The sequence below is a fragment of the Drosophila teissieri genome, chromosome 3L, assembly GCF_016746235.2.
Source record: "Drosophila teissieri strain GT53w chromosome 3L, Prin_Dtei_1.1, whole genome shotgun sequence".
NCBI classification, from domain to species: domain Eukaryota; kingdom Metazoa; phylum Arthropoda; class Insecta; order Diptera; family Drosophilidae; genus Drosophila; species Drosophila teissieri.
Window position 1 is genome coordinate 23,231,526 of NC_053031.1, and position 21,450 is coordinate 23,252,975.

A 21,450-nucleotide genomic window follows, 5' to 3' on the forward strand; every position below is an offset into this window, starting at 1 on the left:
GTAAGCAGAGTAACCCGACTAGAAACTACATGAAATATTAAGCAGCAATTTGCAGTCAAAAGCTGCCTGCTCGAAATCAAACCCAGTCCAACGTTTCTTCTTCTTCTTTGGCCCAGAAACAACTTGTTGAATCGAGTCCCACACGTCACCAGGTTAAAGGAACAATCGCAAAAACTATCTGGGATTAGAATGCGCCAGCTGAAGGGAAAGGTGAAGGAGACGCGCAAGCAGAAGAAGGAGCGCAAGCTAGACAACCTGGAGAGCCAGGCCAAAATCCGCACCGTGGTGCTGCCGGCGCTCGGCGTTTTGGCTGTTTTCCTGGTGCTGTTCGTCTATCTGAAAACCCGCCCTGCGGTCTTCGCCTAACGTAGTCATAAATTGTAGTTCATAGTCGCGGGCAGTGCAATTAAATCCTTGTAAAGACATATAGCTTTATTAGTAAGATTAAATCGCAGTTCGTCCATCCAAAGAGTCTTTTTTATTACATTGTATCTTTCATGACACGAACAACACATTGCTGACAATTGTAGTTCTAGCGAATTGGGCACTAACTGTATTTGACCTGCGGGCGTTGGCAGTGTTGAAAACCGTCTATCGCGTTGGCGGTTAAATCAAAAATAGCACTAGGAATCGGTAAAAATCCTACAAGAGCCACATATATTTTAGGGAAGGTAGTGGCATCCACGAACAGGTTTTATTTTTCGCCGTTTAGCGTTTAGCTTTTAATCGCGTTGCCCTTGATTCAGTTTTACTAACGCATGTCCACCGAGAAGATCGAAGTCAGTGACCGAAAACTAATATAATTGTTTATACATATAATTGAAGTGAAAGTTCAGTGCTCGAAAGAAAGTAACTGCATCGTTATCAGAGTCTGCCAAACTCGATTACCTAACCACACAGAAATCGCAGTGGGCCAGTCAGCTGCTGTTAGAGCAGCCAGAGCAGCGTCGTTTGACGTTTCTTTTTCACGTTCTCACTCTCGCAAAAACTCTCACGCTGGCGACTGCGGGCGACAAGGGCTCCTTCAATTATTCGACAATGCTGAAGTTTCTGGTAAGTTTTCCGGTTTCCCAGCTTTCTGGTGTTTTCAAGGTCCTGTTTCACACGTATGAACTACTGCACACCTCAAAGTATCAGAAAGTATGCATATCAGAGACGGGATACTTTGCTTTGCTGTTTTGTTTTTGTGGTTATGCTGCTTTTTCCGGCGATGACGCTCCCTTGCACAGTGGGATAATGAATTGTCTACCGGATGAAAATGAAAACCAATTATTTGATTAAAAAAGCCTAAATAAAATACATTTGAAAGTGTTTGAAAATACCGCCCCAATGTCTTACTTCAACGAATAAACATAAAACAGTCCTAAAATTTTAATCACTTTCAACATTTGAAAACATTCTTGCTCCGGCAAAGCAAAATTGGATTGGTAAAACGGTAGGAAGTGCACCAGAACACCAGTCAAATTCATTTGAGTTTACTTCCCAGTGTGCGCTAGTTAATACATAAAAGTGACTTGTGATCGAAGGTTATATAAGGCCTCAAAAACTTATATGTTCAAATAAATCAAATAATCACCTCCTCCTTGGAAATCATGTCGACCACTGCCACACAAGTCAGGAGTAAACAGATCCGGACTCTTCTAAAATCAACACAAGCCTCACCAAATTGATCGTTTATATCGAATTGAAGCTAAAATGAAACTGCTGGGACTTGGGGCGCAGGTTTTGAGGCTCAAAACTGGCGGGCAGAATCGCTCTGCGAAAACTTGCCCCCCGGAAATTCGCGAGCCCTTGCCGTGCTGTCCCAAAAAACGTTTTTGGACTTTCAAACGAGTGCTATGTTTCTCCACGGTTAGCATGCGAAATCCGCATCTTCAGAAAGATTTTCACCTCAAACACCTGAATTTATTTACGACATTCTCCTTTTACATTTCCAGTTAACCTTTGGCGCCGGGGTTTATACGGGTATCTATGTCTCACAGAACTATGAGGTAAGCATACTGGCTGATATTTGTTTTTTCTTATAATTCAATTGTTTTTTTTGTAGGTCCCCCGAGTGGATGATCCCCAGAAACTGATCCAGCGTTTTAACGAGAAACTCAAGGAACTAGTCGATCAAACCAAGAACAAGTAAAAGCCTGGTAGTTTTGTACAAGGATAACGTTGCCGTCACTAAATTCAAATGAGTCATAGACAGACCTTTGTAACTTAAATTGTATAAAAATCATAAGCTATACCTAGATTTTTTGCGCTATTTGATATAGAGCTTTCCCACATGCTTGTTTCACAAATGATGAAAATAGGAAGTGCTGAAAAAATGCGGGTGCAGTCGTGATAAGTGGTGATTTTCAAATTTTTTACGGCTTTTTAATCCAAACAATTTAATTCCACTGTGGTTGAAAGACTTCTTTACTAACTTTTAAATTAAAAATCAAAACTCGTTGCCAGGAGCTGAAAAAGAATGAAAGACCCCGATTATTGCAGTTCATTCTGAATCTAAAATGTTGTATCATATCCATTAACAGATCGGCCGGCGAGAAACTAGTGGATGACATCAAAAAGGAGGCCAAGAAGATTTTAGACGACTGACTGGCGCAATAAGACCTCATTTTAAGTTTAAACAAATTTATCTATGATCAAATAAAGAAAAGTTATACGTGTAAGACTAGACAAAAGAAACTCCTCCGCCGTAATATTCCAGGCGAGTCTGAGGCTGAACAAATGCCAGCCAATCGGAGGCGTGGGTGGGTAAGAGACCCATGCTGTGGCACTTGTAGAGGGCCAAGGCCACGTTTGCTAGGTTGCCCAGAAAGTAGACGATGCGCTGGCCAGTTCCCTGGGCTCCCTCCGCCATTTTGGAAGTCACCTGAGTGGTGAAGATGGCCTTAATAGGCCGGATTAGCATCATGCCGACCATCATGATAGGGAAAATGGATATCGAGTTTCCAGACATGTACATGATGAAGAGATTCATGGGAATCTAAGGGAATACAAAGGTTAACAATGGGTCCTTACAAAAGGTTGCTACTCACGTTTTTAAGGGGTCCCAGGGCGAGGTCCCATGACTTCTTAATAACCAGACGCTGGTCGCGAACCACCTCGCTCTGGTTCACCAGGGCAGATGGATTGTAGCCCAGCGGCGAGGGAATATCAGCATTTTTGCTGCACGAAAAAGCAAATGAGGTAAAAACTTGCCGCTCCGCGCAGGCTAGCAATCCTTACCTCACGTTAAAGTCCAGCGCCCACTTGAACTTCTTGGAATTTTGTTTGGCCGACATGCTGTGCTGTTCTTTTATTTATTCTTTTGCTAATTTACAAAATGAAATGATAAAATGATTTTTTCCGACAATTGGTCGCTTAGTGTTGTTCAACGTTAAATTCCGAAATTCGAGCACTGCTAGACAGTTCGATAGGCAACTAATGTGAATGGTAACGGGTAATGGTAATCGATACACAGATACGATTTTGCACGGACTTTTTAAATCGCACCTGCAAACATCCTTAGCAGGGAAGGAACTTCCTTTATTATTTAAATTTTATTTCAAATTACCTTTAAAGTAGTACTTATCTTTTTAATATGATCTTATGTATATGCGTGAGTTTTAATGAAACAACAAGAAACAGAAGGGTTAAAAATTAAAATGGTATTTGTTGTATTTTTAAAGAGCAATTACAATTACAGTTTTTTGTCATTAATATTACTTTTATATATATATAATTAAAATGAAATGATGAGGGGGAGGGAGAGGACAAAAATAACTTAAAAAAGACATTTTTATACCATATACCATAGTTTCCTTTCTCCTGTGATTGGTTGGGCTTTTCTTTTATTCGTTTTGCTTTTAATCATCCAATAATTATGTATACGGATTTAATTAAATTAGAGCGTTCTTTATATGCTGCTTGAAAGGTTATGTTTTTGCAATTCAATAAACAATTGCAGTTTCTTGTTTGGAAATACGGACATGAGGAGACCTTTAAGTTATGCGAAGATCTGCTGCTCTTGTTGTTGGTGTTGGTGCCGCTGCTGTTTTGTGATAATTCCGTCTGATGTCGATTTACACCGCTGAATGTTGGATATTCTTCAGCCGCTCTTTCTGTGGTTTTGATTATTGGTTAACTGCTTCGGCTTGCTTGAAATCAGAATTAGTTGTATTCATATTGTTGCTTTAGTTTTAGTGTTTATTGAGCGATTAGGGTTTTTCAGTTGGTTAGAGTCCAGCGCCCACTTGAACTTCTTGGAATTTTGTTTGGCCGACATGCTGTGCTTTTCTTTTAATTATTCTTTTGCTCACTTACAAAATTAAATAATGAAATGATTTTACCGACATTTGGTCGCTTAGTGTTGTTCAACGTTAAATTCCAAAATTCAAGCACTTCTGGACAGTTCGATAGCCAACTGACGTGCATGGTACCGGGGTATCGATACACAAATACGATTTTGCGCGGACTTTTTGAAACGCACTTGCAAACATCTTAAGCAGACCTGGAATTTCCATTATTTAAATTTTTATTTTATATTACCTTTTAAGTAGTACTTTCCTTTTTAATATGATCTTATGTATATGCGTGAGTTTTAATGGATTTTGCGTGGCCAAGCGACAACAAGAAACAGAAGGGTTAAAAATTAAAATGGTATTTGTTGTATTTTTAAAGAGCAATTACAATTACAGTTTTTTCTCATTAATATTACTTTTATATTTATAAAATTAAAAAGAAATATATATTTTGATGAGGGGGAGGGAGAGGACAAAAATAACTTAAAAAAGACATTTTTATACCATATACTATAGTTTCCTTTCTCGTGTGATTGGTTGGGCTTTTCTTTTAATCGTTTTGCTTTTAAACATCGAATAATTATGTATACGAATTTAATTAAATTATAGCGTTCTTTATATGCTGCTTGAAAGGTTATGTTTTTGCAATTCAATAAACAATTTCAGTTTCTTGTTTGGAAATACGGACATGAGGAGCCCTTTAAGTTATGCGAAGATCTGCTGCTCTTGTTGTTGGTGTTGGTGCCGCTGCTGTTTTGTGATAATTCCTTCTGATGTCGATTTACACCGCTGGATGTTGGATATTCTTCAGCCGCTCTTTCTGTGGTTCTGGTTGCTGGTTAACTGCTTCGGCTTGCTTGAAATCAGAGTTAGTTGTATTCATATTGTTGATTTAGTTTTAGTGTTTAATTAGCGATTAGCGTTCTTCAATTGGTTGGACAGCCAGTCGAGTCCCTCGTAGAGCCCATCGCCGCTAGTTGCACACGTCGCCTGAATGTACCAGTTACGGTTTCTGAGTGAGTGCAAGCCGAGCTTGTCGGTGATTTCGGCCGCATTCATCGCATTTGGCAGATCCTAAAATGATCCCAGAAAAGAGAGATTTGTGCAATTCTAGTATAGCAATATAAGGGCCAATTAACTGGCAATAAACATAACCCGGGCTGCTGAACCCGACAGCCTTAGCTTGAACCTACCTGTTTGTTTGCGAAGATTAGTAAGACTGCATCCCTCAGCTCGTCCTCTGCCAGCATGCGCATCAACTCCTCTCTCGCCTCCCCGATACGCTCTCGGTCATTACTGTCCACGACGAAGATGAGACCCTGGAACAATTCAGATGAAAACTTTACTGTAATTGTTCTGGCTTAAATCATAGACCGTAGATATCTAAAGTAATAGAGTCAGTCCCGTCTTGAAACAAAATAAACTTTGAATAATCACAATGAATAATCATTACAAGTTGTTAACATCATGTAGTACCTGCAATATGAATAAAAGCTGAAATAACACTTACTTGTGTATTCTGGAAATAGTGCCTCCACAGGGGACGAATTTTGTCTTGGCCGCCCACATCCCACACTGTAAAGCTAATATTCTTGTATTCTACAGTCTCCACATTGAAACCTAGGGAGAGAACCATAGAATGTTAGATATGGGAAAGAGACAGTAAAGGGGCTAAGATACTCACCAATGGTAGGTATCGTTGTAACAATTTCGCCTAATTTGAGTTTGTACAGAATTGTGGTTTTACCAGCGGCATCCAAACCGACCATCAATATTCTCATTTCCTTTTTGCCGAATAGGCCTTTGAACAAGTTCGCAAATACGTTTCCCATGGCTGCTGTTTGTCTTTCGCTTGCTCAATAGTCGTAGGGAGTTGGATCTCAAGTTGGTCTGCTCGCTGTCTGCTGGCTGGAATTATGACAAGTTCAAATCCGAGTTGCAATACCGATCAGAATATGCAAACTGCGGACTTGTGTGCATGGACTGGGAGAATCTGTGAAGAGTCAAAAAAATTGGCAGTTGTATTCGCTAATTTTTCGTTGCAGGCAGATTCTGACTAGCATAGAACACTAAAACTAACTTAAAGAACGCGTGTAGCGCGAAGCTCGTTTGTTGCTTGATTCACTTTTGTGCTACCCGATCGCTCTGACGTGTTGCTGTTAGCCACTCTGAGTCATAACAAAACCTAAAGAGCCTAATCGCTAACAAAATTCGTTTTGTTTATTGTAATGAAGACGTTTTTAATGTGTCAGTGTGCGAAAATCAGGAAATATTATTAATTGCACACTTATTAATAACGCAAAAGGGAGGATGTATAAAACACAAGTCGCTTGCTTTTAGTGTGTGCTCCGCTAGCGGCTGGTGATAAGATATCGATTTTCAATATAAAACGATGACGACTCTGTCGGCGCTCGGCGCCGCCCTCCCAACTTCCTCCGCCCATTTTACTCCTAGTATGCAAGAAACGTGCGGGCTGAAAAGTGCGTGAATGATAAGGGCAAAAGCCAGGTAACTTGCAGTTTTCGGCAAACTTGCTTGGCGAGGTAAAGCTTACCGAACTCTGCAGTGAGTCACCGCTTCCGAATTTTTGATCCCCGCAATCGAGCAGACTGCAACCGATGGCTACGCAATTCACTTTAAAATCAAGAAACCCAATAAACCCATTTTGCACAAACACAAAATGGCTAAGTGATGCCAGCGAAACATACAGAAACCTTTCGTTTGACAGCAATTGAATGCCCAAATAACCATTTATAGGGACCCCAACAATCCAGAGATGGCTGTTGCCTACCGGTAGTGCGCAAAGATAGGTGCTCTACGTTACTGAGAAGAGGCTGATGCCAGCTGACGATAGTTGGCTTGAAAGCAGCCGAAATCGAAAACTACACGTAGCAGCTTTTAATTTAGTAATGAGGGAAGCGGGGCAGTCCACCATCTCACACTCACATACACATCAGCAGGCGACAGGGTTGCCAACTGCGTTGAGCGGCCCTGCCTTTGCTGCCTTTAATTCCACCTTAAAAGTACGCTGCCGGACGCAGACGTCGCTGTTCAAAGATTAACGCTTCATCAGCCCAAGTCTCATCTTCAAACATTTCGCGACTAGCCCACTTTTGATTGGGTTTCGGATCGGGATCGGACAACTTTGAACTCTATACGTGGTTGCCTACGTCTGTGTGAGTGACGTACGCTTTTTCTTTTAGGTTGGTGAAATGCGGCGGCCGCCTTTCCTTGTTTTTTTTAAGAACACAAAGAACCGTCTGAAGTTACTCGGTCTTTTAACTGAGATGCGTTTTCTTCAGAAGCACTTTACACGTTCATTTACCGATAAATCTGTCTTTTTTCGTGGACTTTTCTTTGATTGAATTTTCTCTGCTGCCAAACACACCACACACCGAATTGCGAATAGAAAGATAATGGGGAGAAACGTATCGATAGCACCCCCTTCCGATAGTCGATGAGCACAAGTCACTGTTCTCTGCTAAGCAGAGTTGGCCAATTTTTGCCGATTATATAATTTGCCTAGTTATTTGATTCCAGACGGCGTTAGTGATTAAAAGAGAGCTTGTTCTTGTCTCCTGATATGAAAATGCCATAAACAAAACACTGACGATAAATTCGGGCGGCTTCCAATACTAATATTTCCACTATTCACCACTGCCGCGTTCGCTGCGTGAGTGTGCGTGGATAGCCTACACTGAACACACATACCAACAACCTTACATTAGTGCGGAAGTTCTGTAAATCATGAAAAAGTACCTACGCCCTCATATACCACCCCTTATTTCAATTGAAAACACATACGCACCAACTACTTGAATCAAATGCACACGGGTAGGAGCGGAAATTTTAAAAACTTCTGCTTGGAAATGTCTAAAATCACAGAGCAAAATAAAACTTGACCGAGAATACACTTGCTGTTGAAAAAACTGCAAACTCACCAAATAAACGTTGCCGATAGAGATGGTCGCAGAGCGGGCCCTATTGGCCCATGAGCTAGTGCGGGATGTCAATATTGCTCAGTCCCGTGGTGAAAACTCGGAAAATGCTGCCACGTCTTTTCTTCGCCACCTCGGCTAGAGTTGCCAATAATAAGGATTAATCGATTCATCATTGTCGCACTATGCCGAATCGATAGTTTAATATCCAGGTGATTTGAACTAAATTAATGTACGATCCTATTTTGATGTTTTACCCTAAAACACCATTATTGGGGAAGCCGCTGCTGGAAGCCGATATCCTTAAAGTGAATGTACGTACTATCCATGTGCGCAAGTCCGTATTTTTAAGGAAATTTGGCTTTCCAATTTGATTAACTGTTGGTTCTTGGTTTTATCAAGTCGGATGCACTTGCTCCGCTGCTGGAATGGCTGTGTCTCACTCCCAAAGTCACCACGTACAGGGTGAATACTCTTCGGTGTTCCGTTGACGCCTTTCGGAAAAAGATAGAAGAAAAACTTGCCGCTCGCTATGGTGTAAAATCTCCAAAAGTTTACTGCTTGCCAAACATACCCGAGATGTTGTGCATTGATCCGCTAGACTCACAGCTTACAAAAGCCCATGCCGACTCCGAGCTCAAGGAGATAATGGTTGACACTAGTTGCGGAGCTGCACTATTGCGAGGTGCCCACATATACGCCCCCGGTGTTCTAGCTATGGAGTCTAACACCGAGCAGGAGGAACTCGTCAATGTCTACGCAGATCTGGATGGAAAATGCAAGCGCGGGGCAGTCAAGCGGTACGAAAGTCCGAATAAAGTTTTCCTGGGTACGGGCAAGGTGTTAATGCAGCGGTATCAGCTGTTCAACAACGCGGACAAGCCCGCCACTGGAGTGGCCGTGGAAATGCAGTCCACCGTCAGCGGAGTGCCCTCGCTGGGGGATCTAAGCAGCGAAGACGGCCTGTTGCAGAACCTGCCTTCTATTGTGTGCGTCCGCGTCCTAGATCCGCAGCCCGGCGAGCGAATACTGGACATGTGTGCGGCTCCGGGTAACAAAACGAGCCACATAGCCGAGTTGATAGGCGATGGGGGATCTGTGGTGGCCCTAGACAATTCGGCAAGTCGCGTCCGCAGCATGCTGCTCAAATTAAAACGCTACAAGAGCATTACGGCGCATGTTTTTGACTCCACTAAGGTATTGGCACCGGAAGCACCATCTTTACCCTTTGGAGAATTCACTGGGCCTCCGTTTCCATGTGCAAGCTTTGACCGAATCTTGCTCGACGCGCCATGCAGTGGCCTTGGCAACCGGCCACAGTTGTCCTGCAGCATTAAACAGGCCAAGGTCTTGTCGTCATATCCCAATATTCAGCGCCGGCTATTTCAACAGGCAGTGCAGCTTCTTCGTCCTGGCGGCATCCTCGTATATAGCACGTGCACCGTTACAGAGGATGAGTGCGAATGCATTGTAGCCTGGGCACTGGAAAAATTTTCCGAGCTGCACCTAACAGATGCCACTCCCCGCTGGGGCGGTTCCGGACTTTCGCTTCCCGGTTTCGAGACATGTAAGTCTCGTCTATTGCAGCGCTTCGGCCCGACCGGAGCAAATGCAGATACGGTGGGTTTTTTTATTGCCAAGTTTCAGAAAAAGTTATAAATAAATTAATCTTTACTGAAATTCTTTTGTTTATTGGGCTCGATAATTTAAATATTCGTTTTGATTTGCAATAGTAAGCCGGCCTTTGAGAGATTTAAGTGAGACATACGCTGTGAAAAGCATTTGAAAATGCTCTCCCATAGCTGCTTACGTTATGTTTATGGAGAAACATGATGTTATCCTTTTGCTTTGTAGTTTAAAAGTACTTAAATAATTTACAATTTATATCTGTTGTAATTTTACTTACTTCTAAGTCCGTTATTGTTATTAAAAAAGCAAATTTTGCATTTCGGGAACCATTAAAACTTTCTAAGACAAAGATATACATATTAATTTTACGACTTGTAAATTAGGAGGAAATCCATATTACCAATCATTGATGACGCCCTGATAAATGCCTTATTTATTTGTGTGGTTTAGGCAATCAAGACTATAATTCAAAATATGAGAACAAACATAAAGGCTGTTAACCCTGGCGGAATCTCTCAACTTGGCTGCAGTCACTAATATAGTAAAAACAGCTTGCCGCCCACGAATAAATAATGTTTTTAGATAAGGTATTCGCATAATTTATTTAATCGTTCTTGGCGCATTATTATGTTTCGCTGGGGGTTCAGCGTTGTGGTTCCCGGTATGCTATTGATAAAATAATATTTACTAATAGACAACACGACCCTCAGTCATTGGTGGTGCATACTCATGGCCAACACAATTGGATGGCTAGGGCCAAACAAAAGTGGAAATGGGAAGAACATATCAACGTCATGTTCTTTCAAAATGTTCGGCTTATAAACTAAGCCTAATTATATGTACGGGTTCTATTAACATGATTTTACGTTGGGATGTTGAGAGTCTTAAACTGATCTTCGTGCATCTCGGTCATCATGAAGGTGCCATCCTGTAGCAACAAAACAACGCGACGTGTACCTCCTAAAACAGATAGCAAAAAAAAAGAACAAGTAGTTACAAATTCAGTTTTTAAAGAATAATCCTCTAATATTAAATTACAGTCACCTGCTTTTATGTGGTCCCAGAAAATTTACTGAAATTACCGACTATTACATACAGTGAATAGACGGTGTGGACGTGTCAATCTTCTGAAACAAGCTTGGACTGCCTCGTCGTCTCAAAAATCTGCATACTTAATCTTAACATTCTAGCTTTAATGGTTTTCGAAATATCACGTTCATACGGACAGACAGACGGACATTTCCAGATTACAAGCCGTCGTGTCAACGAATATATATTTCTACTTTATAGGATCCAAAAGTTTATGTCTGTTACATACTAGTTACTATTACTAGTATACCTATTTTATATACGATTAACTGAAAAAAAAAACCAACAGAAGCTGCCTTAGTCAAACCTAAGTGTTGATACCCTACAAATTGTATGAATTTTATTAATTAACGCATAAAAACACTACTTACCCGGTGAAGGCAGATCAGCCTGCACCACCTCGGCTGGTATCTGAGATTCCGTGCCATCGCTGTCTGAGGTCGTGATATGGATCTGAGCTGTGGGTGGTGTTCCGGTTCCGGCGGCAGAAGCCTCTACCTGCTGAAGCACCTGGTGTTGCGCTAACTCCTCCTCTGTCATGGATACGAGAATTTGTTCACCGTCCGCCGTAGTCGCTCCGACACCGTGAGACTCAACGTGTTCCCCTGTCTGAACGGCCTCGGCCACTGCGTGGTCAAGAGAAAGAACATCCTGGTCTTCTCCCTCTGCGGCTGCCACGTACGCAAATTGCTGTTCTCCATCCGGGCCCTGGGTTACAAGAATCGTTTGTCCCTCCGCATTTTTTCCCGCTACCTGGTAAACAGTACCGTCCTCTCCCCGCACTAACAAAGCCGAGCCGTCCTCGTTGGTAAGAACTTGTTGATCGCTGCCCAAAAGGGCCTGCGCCGCGGCCTCCAACTGCTCGCGTTGTTGCTCCTGCTGTTGCTCCTGCTCCATTTGCAGCTGGGTCTCCTCCTGACCAATGAGCTTGCCGGTGATTGGACACAACTGAGCTTGGTGCTGATGAACCTCATCTTCCAGTTCCATTTGCAGGGGCGTTGGCTGGATTGCTGGCTTGGGAGCTATCCTTTGCCGGCCAGGAGTGACTTTCTGTATTTGACTGGACTGCTGCTGAGACAGAGCCTGTCGCTGGCGTGCCTGGGCAGAGCGCTGAGCCAACAACTCTTCCCGGGTCACTACTTTACGCGTCACTTTCAAGTCCCCTGACTTTGACAGTTGTAAAATCTTTTGCTCTGGCGTGACTGCCTTGGCACCCTGAGAAGTTGGCACTTGTTGGCGTTGTTGCGGAGTTCCGACACCGGCGCGTGCAAGGACTCGTCCACTCGGGTGGGCCCGGCTGTGCGTCTGCTGCAAGTTTTGGCGCACATGGGATATACCACCCACCCCAGGACGGCGCTGAACTGCTGCTGTGGCGGGGGCTGGTCCGGGGTTGCGAAGCACCTGTTGTCGCTGGCCTACAGTGATGGGCGAGTTAGCGCCTGAATGCGCAGGTCTAGCCAGTGGTAAGCGCTTGACTATGCCTGTGGCGGGCGGCGCGGCGTTCACCTTTTGCGGCGCGGGTGCAGGCGAAACTGGTGCCGGCGCCTCAGAACTTTCAACCCGAAAAACGCCTCTTGTGCTGCTGGCCACCTCGGAGCGCGAAAGATACCGCACGGGACACTCTGGTTTCTCCTTTTTCTGCAACGAATTAAAAACATTTTTAATAATTGACTGCTGCGTAAAAACAGCATTTTTTAATACCAAATTGATGGTGTTTGGCATCTCAGGCTTGCGAAACATGCCGGAGCTGGTGCTGTCCTCAGTATAGATGATTTCACCCATTCTCTGTTCCGTTACGGATGCGGAAACGGTGGAGTTGCCATTCATTTTAGACTGCTGCTTTTCCGTGGGCTGAATCCGTGGCTTGTTCAGCTGCACGGAGCTTCCTCCGTTTTTTAGACGCTTCACGGTGTGGGACGGAAGATCCTCTTCAAGGTCCTCTAGGTCCATCGAGTCATTTAGCCCGCTCCCCTCCAAGCTTGAGTCTGTATGGTTCAGCTTTCGCTTGATCGCTCCTGAAGACAGTGGCCATTCTTGTTCTGTGGCTGATTCATCTTCGTTTGCCGAGGAGGGCGAGGAGGATCCATCCCCGCCGCCGGTTTCATTGACCCACTGCTTAAAGGAGTCCATGGCCTTGGTTTTGGAAGTGCGCGAGGGTCGAGAAGATGGCGATACTTGTGACGACGCCGTAAGTGGGCTGAGTGGGGTGGCAGTATCTGCCTTTGCGTTTGTCCCTGCTGGCTGTATGCGCTTCAGAGCATCCAGACCCTTCTCTCTAGTAAGTTTCTGCCGCGCCAATTGCTTTTCGAACATCTGTAGAAAGTAGGGCACACGCTCTAGATTGGCCATCACCTCCCAGGTGTTTTCATGGTGCGATCGATCAACCCACTTAACCAAATACTCGTGGGTCTTACGGCGCGGATTAAAGCGCTTAGCGACTATCTTCTCCACTGGCTCTTCGGTGCGCTGCTCTGTCTTGGAATCGATCCTGATGGCTATACGGTTGTTGGGCTTGACGGCCCCGGCAGAGGCAACTGAGGGAAGCGTTGGTGTGCCCGGCTTAGACTTGGGCCTTTCGTTTTCCGTATCCTTTAGTTGATTGGCTAACGTGGGTAGCTTACCGGCTGGGGATTCTGTCAATTTGAATAAAGTTTAATATAAACATGTAACATTTATTAAAACATATTTTTATTACTTCTGGTAGGGGAGACGCTCGTGTTGTTGTTGTTGCTGTTTGATGTATTATTATTGTTTGGATTGACCACAGTCTTTGTGATCCGCACGGGCATGTCTTGGAGTTGTCCGTGTGCAATTTTTCCGAAAGACTGTATGGTCTTACCGGCCACAATCCACGGCTCGCGGACGCTATCCTCCAGTTTTACCCAATGCTGGTACAAGGCCCACGAATTTCCGATCGCGTCCTTGCGCGTGTGCAACTGAGTAGCCTTCCATAGCGTAAAAGCCCATATGGTGGGCTTGGTGTCGAGCGATTCCTTTAGATTGGCGTTTTCCTTCTCGCATGCATCTTCTTTATGGACCTGAAACTCTTCCACGAAGTTGTAGGCCCGGAGACATCGTCCACACACAAGAACGTCCATGTTTGCCAATTCCTCCTGGGCAGCTGCAGAGTAAAACATAAAATTGACAATAAAATGAATTGGCCAATGTTTTTAGTCACTCACCTCTGATAATGTTTGCGTGTTTGCCAATTTCTGTGGGTGCAATCTCCTGTGCCAACATTATTCACGACTCCAGCGCCCAAGCCTCTGTATAGAGCATTGAAAGAGTGACTTTTAAAGATTGCTAAATTGAGTTTGATTATTTGTTATTGCTTGGTTTTCAAATATAGGTAAACGGCAAAGAAAAAGTACAGTGCCGTGGTGTGTTTGTGCCAACTTGAACCAGGTGGCAACGCGAACGGTCGCTGTCTGCGGTGTGTGTACGATATGGTGAGTTCGAGCATATGTACATCTGCAATGGGCAAAATGCAGCGCCGCTAAGGCAGCCGAAAAAAACACCAAGTACCACATTAAGATCATTAAGATCGAGCCGCCGAACTTTTGTAGTATAAACTATAGGGGAACACATAAAAAGCACAATTTATGCGTAATGCGTCTTTATTTACTTAAATTTATCTTTTACAAAGGCATTTGTAGCCCAACCAAACTAAAAATAAGATAAATAATACACTTTGTCTCGATATAATTAGTTTTCATTAAAACAACATTTTATAAATCGTTTAAATAGTATCCTAGTACAGCATTTCATATTGCCCGCTAAAACTTTGTTGCAATAAATATGTGGGCTGTTTGCAAGTCGGCCTCATTCAGTATTATTTTTTTTGTAACATTTCTCCAGGACACTTTGGTACACACCTTCATAAACAACTTTGGATAAATATCAAAGTGAATGCTGTTTTGAACGGTTATTTTAATTTAACTGACTCCCGATTTTTCAACACGAGCAGCTCTGCTGCTGCTCACAATTGTAAGCGCGAACTCTGAATGCCAAACGCGAAATTAGTTCGACTGCACGGAAAGTGTTGTGATTATTTTATTTCGGCTATGTGGACCTTTAAATGCGCTTCGTTACTAAAGATCATAAAACTTAATATGATTGGGAGTGCACTAGCTGTTGATAGCTTTAAACTAATTGCAATTCAGTTAATTTAAAGATTTCAAAGCTTTTTTTCGAATATATTTTATATAAATACGCGGGCTTCAATGCATACGTGGGTTTTAATGCCCAAACCTCTGGTGTAGCGCTCTTTTCAGTTCGCCCGCGTGGCGATGCACTTAGTTAGCCAATCACGTATCGTGGTGGGAATACTTAACGATATGGCAACTTTGGACACTATGGAATAATAATATTATTGTAATTTTTGTTAATATTAAATACTATTAAAATTATTTAATTATGCATCGCTTTATTTGTAAATATTTATAATATAAATAGTATGGCTCTTACCTAGTGTGGCAACCCAGTACATTGTATTTATCGCAGGCCCTGTGTGTACACACTGTTTCATCAGCCGGCGCATTTTATTGAGCGTTGAATGCCTTTCTTGCTTTGACTTGGTAGTGCATCAGGACCGCGAAGATGGCCGACGATGAGCAAGAGGACCAGAAGGAGTACCGCTGGGAAACGGGCTATGAAAAGACATGGTGCGATGTTGTGTGTGACAATGTAAGGCCGCACTTACTTTTAATCCTATTAGGGAGGCCATCAAGGACGACGAGGATGGGATGCTGGATGGGGCCATCGCAGAGATCATTCAGAAGGCCAAACGCCAGAGGCAAGCTCAAAAGACCAAGCAGAACCGCCTGGGCATGATGCGCCACATGTTCCTCGTGCTAGACTGTTCTGAGTCCATGAGCGTACCTGATCTAAAGCCCACACGACTACGCTGCACCGTCAAGCTGCTGGAGCTGTTTATCGAGGAGTTCTTCGACCAAAACCCCATCAGCCAATTGGGAATCATAGCGCTAAAGGCTAAACGAGCGGAGAAGGTGACCGATCTTACCGGCACTTCGCGCGTGCACCTCAAAGCGCTAGAGAGGTAGGTTTCAAATAAAATCAGCGCTCTCCACTTACTTTCTCCTTGTTTTAGCCTGGCCAACGTGTCCCTGACCAGCGAGCCGTCGCTTCAAAACGGCCTGGATTTGGCGCTAAAATCGCTCAAGGTGGTGCCGTCGCACGCCTCCCGCGAGATCGTCATTATCATGGGCTCGCTTACCACCTGTGATCCTGTCGACATTAAAATTACGATCGACGAGTTGAAAAAGGAGGGCATACGCTGCTCAGTTATTTCCTTGTCGGCTGAGATTCACGTGGCCCGCTACCTCACCCAGCAAACAATGGGCACCTTCGGGGCTGTTCTGGACGACGCACATTTTCGAGATCAACTCATGTCCCAGGTAGATCCACCGCCCGCCGCCAAGACTCAGCACAACTCGCTTATCCGTATGGGCTTCCCGCACACCAAGAACGAAGTTGAGGGCAAGGACGCGCCGTTGTCTATGTGCATGTGCCACATAGAGAACTTGGAGGAGCCCAGTGAACTCACCACTACTGGCCACCACTGCCCGCAGTGTAACAGCAAGTACTGCGAGCTGCCCGTGGAGTGCCAGTCCTGCGGACTCACCCTGGTCTCCGCGCCGCACTTGGCGCGCTCCTACCACCACCTTTTCCCGGTGCCAAACTTTGAAGAAGTACCGTTTGAGGCGATGCCTGCTTCGTCCTCCGACCTCACTAGCGGGGTCAGGGAGTGTTACGCGTGTGCCAAAGCCCTCGGGCAAAGCGTCGACAAGGTCGCCGATAAGGTGGTCTTCAGATGCGGTTTCTGCAAACAGTATTTCTGCGTTGACTGCGACATCTTCATTCACGATACTTTGCACGCCTGCGTGGGATGCAACACCATTCCCGGCGTGGACGGCCTGGTTTACCAGCAAAGTTCCAAGCCTGACCAGGTTGATGCGCACCCAGGGCCCTCGAAGCAGCGCGCACAGTTTGGGATGTAACTGACTTTCAAAAAAATATGTAGATATTTTAAACTACCAACTGCGCATTTGGGGCAAACAAAATACAGTTCAATTCGAAAGGGTGTTCGTGAGTTATATCAATTAAAATCTGGTTTTATGGTTAATAATTGTGGAGGTGAGCATAGCATTATTATGGCCGTTATGTGAAACCCTCTCAATTGTAGAGCAAATTACTTGGTCGTAGGCTCGCAGCTTCATGCTAACTTTGCGCACTTTTGTCTAGAGCTTGTTTGAGTTCATCGTCAGTGTTTGCCGCATTCGGTCGGGTTTAGTTTCGAATCGATCCAAAAGCTCTCAACATCTACAGGTGTTCTCGTTCGAACTATAGCTTTATAGATGTTAACCCGCGTTGGTGTTGTGAATTTGGAAAAGCCAGCACCTTTGTTCAGAGGGAGAATGTTTTGGAGTGGATATATTGCTCTATGACACCATAAACAATTTGAGATGAATGACGCTGTTTTAAACTAGTATTAAACCAGTTAGAGCTCAGCTAAGCCGCCAAAACAGTCTATTCATTTTTTAAGTTAAACATTTAATTGAAGAGCAATAAACATTGTGAAGGTATTGAAATAAAATCTGTATTTATTTTGTGTTATGCTTGGAACTTTAAACCTAGTAATAGTATTTTATCAGACTAGGGTAGTAAAAAAAAGAGTTCGCAAGCTAAAAAAGAGGTCTGATACGTTTCTAATCGTATTTGTCAATTTATGTTTAAATGATTGAAACAGCAATATTTTGAACTTATACGGTTTGGTTTTAGAGTTAAGACACGAAAACGAGTCGAGTTCCCCGACTATCAGATACACGTTACACAGCTAGTGGAAATACGAACGAAACATATTCCAACATATTCTGGAATATCGGTAGAAATTGAGGAGCTAAATTATACAATTAAAAAAAAGAATTACCATTTTTGCAAAAGTTTGGGTGTGACAGATTCGGGCGGTTCGTGGGCGTAAGAGTGGGGTGGCCACGTTAGAAGACAAACTTGCGCTGCGTCTATGTCTCTGGAAGCTGCACGATTAGTCTCAACATTCTACCTTGTATAGTTCCTGAGATCAAGGCGTTCATTCGGACAGACGGACATAATAATTCACAGTAAAGTAAAATTTCAAGTAATTCAAAAATATTTTATAAACAGCCACAGATTATAATGTTTGATGGACAGCACATGAGTCTAACACACGCGAGCATTTAAAATCCCAAATGTCCCAATTCAATGTCCCAATTCAATTCGTTGGTTACCACAGTTATTAAAATCTGCCATAGAATTCATTAACAAAGATCTTGACCTTCTAAGGCCACCTGGGTAACACATTTATTCGGAGCCCGTAACAACCTGAATAATATGCGCCAATTAAAGCTGCTTTAAACGCAAACCGACTGTTTAGTCTGTCTCGTTAATTACTGACTAGCCCAGTATCATGACAGCTTTCATTAATTTGCCCGTATACATTTAAGCATTATAAAGACGTTTCCGCATCACACCCCACACAAAAGCGAGAAATCACAATCACAAATCTGGTGATAATTATATGTGAAAGTGGAATGAATCAGATAATAAATTTCGCTCCTCATAGTATTTACATTTGTGTGTACATACGTTTGTCGTATGGTAAATCGCGGTAATTAAAGGTCGATTGAGTTGGAGTAAAGACCAAGTTGAAGAAGTAAAGGGGCCTGTTCTAGTTTCTTGCCATTGCTGGCAGAATTGCTTTGCTAATTTATTCAAAGCTACTTGGGAATAACCAACTGAAATTAGGCGCAATAAAATTTGTGCAAAAATAGCACAAAAAAAGTGTTCCCTAACTTTGCAGGCGTGTTCGCGAAAGGATTTAATGTAGAAGGATGAAGATGGAGACGGATGGACTAGACAGGCTTTAATGTAGAAAAGTTCTGTGCGGCTAATCACTTGTTAAGTTATTTCATTGATTGGTTGCAGCTAGCAGAGTTATTTGCATTGTTTAGAAATCGTTTAAATATTTTGGAATGGCTTGTAATTTGCCATCGCTGGTTAAAATTTGATATTTGCAAGTCGACTTTAATCACAATAAATTAAAGTGATGAATAATTAGGCTGTGGTTGTGAATGCTGAAGCCAAATCAAGACACCCAGACGGAAGCGCAAGTCGGAAGAAGGGGAAACCCCATTGGCATTGTGTTTATTTCGGTGGGATGTGGTTTAGAGCTTTTGGGGATCGGGCCCATATCGTGCTGTTTTAATTTTACATGTTGTTAAATGAATAAGTCGAATGGCGAAAAAGGGTGGAGCGTTTATTAGCACATTTGCATCGGAGCTTTAAATTATTATATTGCTTCATAATTAAATTAGAGCGAAGCCGTAGGCGAATTTTTTATTTGTTTACAGCCGCATTAACTTTACAAACAAATAGAAATTAACCATTCTAGTTCTTTTCAGCTGCTTTGTTAATCAACCACAACAAGAACCCCCCGTTCATTTCTCCAAAACAACATCAACAACTAACGCAAATGACTTCCGGGCATTTGAAATGGAAATGATAATCCTATTTTTCCACCCCCAATCTCCGTCCTACCCACATGCATTTTAATTTATTATATAAAAATAAGGATTCAACAAAAATCCACCGATTAATGTCGGTAAACTCGGTTTTTTCACCCCCACACATATAAACAAAATTATGCAATAAGTGCTTCAAAATGTGTGCACAACTTTTAATTATAAATGTTGAATTGCTAATTTGTCGTAATGCAAATCGCTGGGCCTTGGACGGCGTGAAAGACTAGTCTCTGCCACGCCGCTGTGGGAGTGTGTACCCATGCAGAGGGTATATTGATTTCTGTCAGAAGTTTGCACCGTAGTTATGGAGACCATATAAACTATATATATAAATTATATATGTATTGTATCAACGGCCGAGTCGATATAGTCATGTTCGTCTGTCAGTTTCATATTCTTTACCTATAAGTCGAAACTGGCGGATCGGAACGAATATATAATATAGTTGCTTTTATTGAAAAACAAGAGAGAATGCTATAGTCGAGTTCCCCGACGCCCCACGTCGATTCCATGCCACGCCCACTCCAACGCCCACACTTTCGAGAAATGATTTGATATTTTTTTATTTTTTTGTTAGTATTGTAAATTTATATCGATTTGCCAAAAAATTGTTTGCGACGTCTACTCAAACAGCCACAAACCGCCAAAGACTGTCAGTGCTAAAATTTCTAGTTCACAATCCCACAATCTGAGTAACGGGTATCAGATAGTCGGGGAACTCGACTAATGCGTTCTCTCTTGTTTTTAATCCTGTTTTTCAAAGTGTAAGAGGGTATTAGATTCGTCGACTAAAGTGTTCGCTCCTGTTTTGGTTTATATATTCTGCAAGGGTATATAAGCATCGGCTTTACAAAGTTATCTTCCTCCTTCGTTTTTACCTGATTTCAACTGCATTAAAGTGTGAGCAGTAGACTTAGTCGCTTGCAGTATGCAGCGGCACGTAACAGCCTTAACCTGTTTTTCACGGATCGTGGGGAAAACGCAATGCTCGGGAAAACCCTATATTTAAAAGATGTGGCTCTTAGATGTACATACATACATACATATGTGTATTTTAGTACGAAATCGTGTGAGTTATTGGTTTGCCAATTGTCAAGATGTACTTATATATTTAAGGGAATGTTGTATGGTACACTATACAGCATAAAGTGGTTTGCGTACATTAGCGTATTAATATCTAAAATCAATTCGCTGAATTGTATGTAACCTACGTTACATACATCCAATTTTTACTCCCTACCACTCGTTTAAAAAGTAATATTAAAGCGTGTTTCTAAATTGATATCATTATAGCCGTAACCCATAGAGTGAGAAATTAGTTAAAAAGTATGTAACAGGTAAAATGAATCGTTTCCGACTCTATAAACGTTATAAGCGAGTCGATCTGGCCATGTTCGCCTGTTCGTTCGTATGAACGTCGAGATCTCGGGAACAATAAAAGCTAGATAGTTGAGATTGAGAATGCAGATTCCAGAGACACAGACATAGTTTGTTTCATGATATTGCGTCGTCCACACTTTTGAAAAATGTTTTGAATTTTTTCGTTTTATTATTTCTTTCTTCTCTCTTGTTTTAACTATACTTGGTTGTAGTAAAGGTGATTGAAGAACTATACTAAAGTACTACTGCAGTACACCAGTGTTGTTGATTACTGTAGTATTAACTGTTACCCATTTTAAATTTAAAACACTGTATATATGTACCAGTTTTATAATCATTTACTTGTCACTGCTGGGACGAAACCACCCATATATTCAATGTAAAGACCCCGTTTTTATTGATAAATTTATCTAAAAATTTATTTATTATATATAAATAACTTGATATTATTTATTAATTTATCTTAAAATTGATGTGTTCAATGTTTAATTAGGATTGGGCTATGGTATTCTTATGCCGAAATTAAAATGTAACCGACTGTGTTGTCCCGTTAGTTTC

The 21,450-nt window shown here is 42.5% G+C and overlaps 7 protein-coding genes across 12 annotated transcripts; 4 read left to right on the forward strand and 3 right to left on the reverse strand.

Annotated features, from left to right (window-relative positions):
* Window positions 1–64: 64 nt before the first annotated feature.
* LOC122617582 (single-pass membrane and coiled-coil domain-containing protein 4 homolog) lies at window positions 65–469 on the forward strand. Its single transcript, XM_043793498.1, has one exon. The coding sequence runs from the start codon at window positions 190–192 to the stop codon at window positions 364–366; it is 177 nt and encodes a 58-aa protein (XP_043649433.1). The 5' UTR covers window positions 65–189; the 3' UTR covers window positions 367–469.
* A 229-nt stretch (window positions 470–698) lies between these two features.
* LOC122617581 lies at window positions 699–2,679 on the forward strand. 3 transcript variants are annotated; one of them, XM_043793496.1, is made up of 4 exons: window positions 699–1,053; window positions 1,938–1,991; window positions 2,048–2,130; window positions 2,526–2,679. In XM_043793496.1, exons 1-4 carry the CDS (start codon window positions 1,039–1,041, stop codon window positions 2,587–2,589), a joined length of 216 nt encoding a protein of 71 aa, XP_043649431.1. In that variant the 5' UTR covers window positions 699–1,038; the 3' UTR covers window positions 2,590–2,679. The 3 variants fall into 3 exon arrangements, 2 of the variants coding, with proteins under 2 accessions (XP_043649431.1, XP_043649430.1); XR_006325954.1 differs by lacking the exon at window positions 699–1,053 and adding an exon at window positions 1,615–1,851 and having other exon boundaries at window positions 2,048–2,341; XM_043793495.1 differs by lacking the exon at window positions 699–1,053 and adding an exon at window positions 1,615–1,851.
* Window positions 2,609–3,396, reverse strand: LOC122617580 (ER membrane protein complex subunit 4). Its single transcript, XM_043793494.1, has 3 exons — window positions 3,223–3,396; window positions 3,033–3,162; window positions 2,609–2,980 (listed from the first exon to the last, which is right to left on the reverse strand). The coding sequence occupies exons 1-3, from the start codon at window positions 3,276–3,278 to the stop codon at window positions 2,666–2,668; spliced, it is 501 nt and encodes a 166-aa protein (XP_043649429.1). The 5' UTR covers window positions 3,279–3,396; the 3' UTR covers window positions 2,609–2,665.
* A 1,370-nt stretch (window positions 3,397–4,766) lies between these two features.
* Window positions 4,767–8,342, reverse strand: LOC122617578 (ADP-ribosylation factor 1). 4 transcript variants are annotated; one of them, XM_043793493.1, is made up of 5 exons: window positions 8,219–8,342; window positions 5,962–6,270; window positions 5,788–5,897; window positions 5,471–5,596; window positions 4,767–5,351 (listed from the first exon to the last, which is right to left on the reverse strand). In XM_043793493.1, exons 2-5 carry the CDS (start codon window positions 6,107–6,109, stop codon window positions 5,187–5,189), a joined length of 549 nt encoding a protein of 182 aa, XP_043649428.1. In that variant the 5' UTR covers window positions 6,110–6,270; window positions 8,219–8,342; the 3' UTR covers window positions 4,767–5,186. The 4 variants fall into 4 exon arrangements, with proteins under 4 accessions (XP_043649428.1, XP_043649425.1, XP_043649426.1 ...); XM_043793490.1 differs by having other exon boundaries at window positions 8,086–8,223; XM_043793491.1 differs by lacking the exon at window positions 8,219–8,342 and adding an exon at window positions 7,603–7,754.
* Window positions 8,316–9,895, forward strand: LOC122617576 (tRNA (cytosine(72)-C(5))-methyltransferase NSUN6). The gene is made up of 2 exons (XM_043793488.1): window positions 8,316–8,529; window positions 8,618–9,895. The coding sequence occupies exons 1-2, from the start codon at window positions 8,446–8,448 to the stop codon at window positions 9,872–9,874; spliced, it is 1,341 nt and encodes a 446-aa protein (XP_043649423.1). The 5' UTR covers window positions 8,316–8,445; the 3' UTR covers window positions 9,875–9,895.
* A 532-nt stretch (window positions 9,896–10,427) lies between these two features.
* Window positions 10,428–14,962, reverse strand: LOC122617575. Its single transcript, XM_043793487.1, has 6 exons — window positions 14,809–14,962; window positions 14,116–14,199; window positions 13,629–14,054; window positions 12,635–13,566; window positions 11,305–12,571; window positions 10,428–10,804 (listed from the first exon to the last, which is right to left on the reverse strand). The coding sequence occupies exons 2-6, from the start codon at window positions 14,171–14,173 to the stop codon at window positions 10,707–10,709; spliced, it is 2,781 nt and encodes a 926-aa protein (XP_043649422.1). The 5' UTR covers window positions 14,174–14,199; window positions 14,809–14,962; the 3' UTR covers window positions 10,428–10,706.
* A 472-nt stretch (window positions 14,963–15,434) lies between these two features.
* Window positions 15,435–17,061, forward strand: LOC122617577 (general transcription factor IIH subunit 2). Its single transcript, XM_043793489.1, has 3 exons — window positions 15,435–15,597; window positions 15,651–15,992; window positions 16,044–17,061. The coding sequence occupies exons 1-3, from the start codon at window positions 15,533–15,535 to the stop codon at window positions 16,951–16,953; spliced, it is 1,317 nt and encodes a 438-aa protein (XP_043649424.1). The 5' UTR covers window positions 15,435–15,532; the 3' UTR covers window positions 16,954–17,061.
* The last annotated feature ends 4,389 nt before the right edge of the window (window positions 17,062–21,450 follow it).

Coding starts and splice junctions, on each gene's coding strand:
- LOC122617582 (XM_043793498.1), top strand. CDS start 190: ATGCGCCAGCTGAAGGGAAAGGTGAAGGAGACGCGCAAGCAGAAGAAG.
- LOC122617581 (XM_043793495.1), top strand. CDS start 1,696: ATGAAACTGCTGGGACTTGGGGCGCAGGTTTTGAGGCTCAAAACTGGC. Junction 1,852..1,937: donor GAGTGCTATGTTTCTCCACG/GTTAGCATGCGA, acceptor TTACATTTCCAG/TTAACCTTTGGCGCCGGGGT. Junction 2,131..2,525: donor GTCGATCAAACCAAGAACAA/GTAAAAGCCTGG, acceptor ATCCATTAACAG/ATCGGCCGGCGAGAAACTAG.
- LOC122617580 (XM_043793494.1), bottom strand. CDS start 3,278: ATGTCGGCCAAACAAAATTCCAAGAAGTTCAAGTGGGCGCTGGACTTT. Junction 3,163..3,222: donor GCGCTGGACTTTAACGTGAG/GTAAGGATTGCT, acceptor TTTTTCGTGCAG/CAAAAATGCTGATATTCCCT. Junction 2,981..3,032: donor CCCTGGGACCCCTTAAAAAC/GTGAGTAGCAAC, acceptor GTATTCCCTTAG/ATTCCCATGAATCTCTTCAT.
- LOC122617578 (XM_043793493.1), bottom strand. CDS start 6,109: ATGGGAAACGTATTTGCGAACTTGTTCAAAGGCCTATTCGGCAAAAAG. Junction 5,898..5,961: donor TACAACGATACCTACCATTG/GTGAGTATCTTA, acceptor TTCTCTCCCTAG/GTTTCAATGTGGAGACTGTA. Junction 5,597..5,787: donor ACTATTTCCAGAATACACAA/GTAAGTGTTATT, acceptor GAATTGTTCCAG/GGTCTCATCTTCGTCGTGGA.
- LOC122617576 (XM_043793488.1), top strand. CDS start 8,446: ATGTACGATCCTATTTTGATGTTTTACCCTAAAACACCATTATTGGGG. Junction 8,530..8,617: donor CCGATATCCTTAAAGTGAAT/GTACGTACTATC, acceptor GGTTTTATCAAG/TCGGATGCACTTGCTCCGCT.
- LOC122617575 (XM_043793487.1), bottom strand. CDS start 14,173: ATGTTGGCACAGGAGATTGCACCCACAGAAATTGGCAAACACGCAAAC. Junction 13,567..13,628: donor GAGCGTCTCCCCTACCAGAA/GTAATAAAAATA, acceptor TCAAATTGACAG/AATCCCCAGCCGGTAAGCTA. Junction 12,572..12,634: donor TGCCAAACACCATCAATTTG/GTATTAAAAAAT, acceptor AATTCGTTGCAG/AAAAAGGAGAAACCAGAGTG.
- LOC122617577 (XM_043793489.1), top strand. CDS start 15,533: ATGGCCGACGATGAGCAAGAGGACCAGAAGGAGTACCGCTGGGAAACG. Junction 15,598..15,650: donor ACGGGCTATGAAAAGACATG/GTGCGATGTTGT, acceptor TAATCCTATTAG/GGAGGCCATCAAGGACGACG. Junction 15,993..16,043: donor CACCTCAAAGCGCTAGAGAG/GTAGGTTTCAAA, acceptor TCCTTGTTTTAG/CCTGGCCAACGTGTCCCTGA.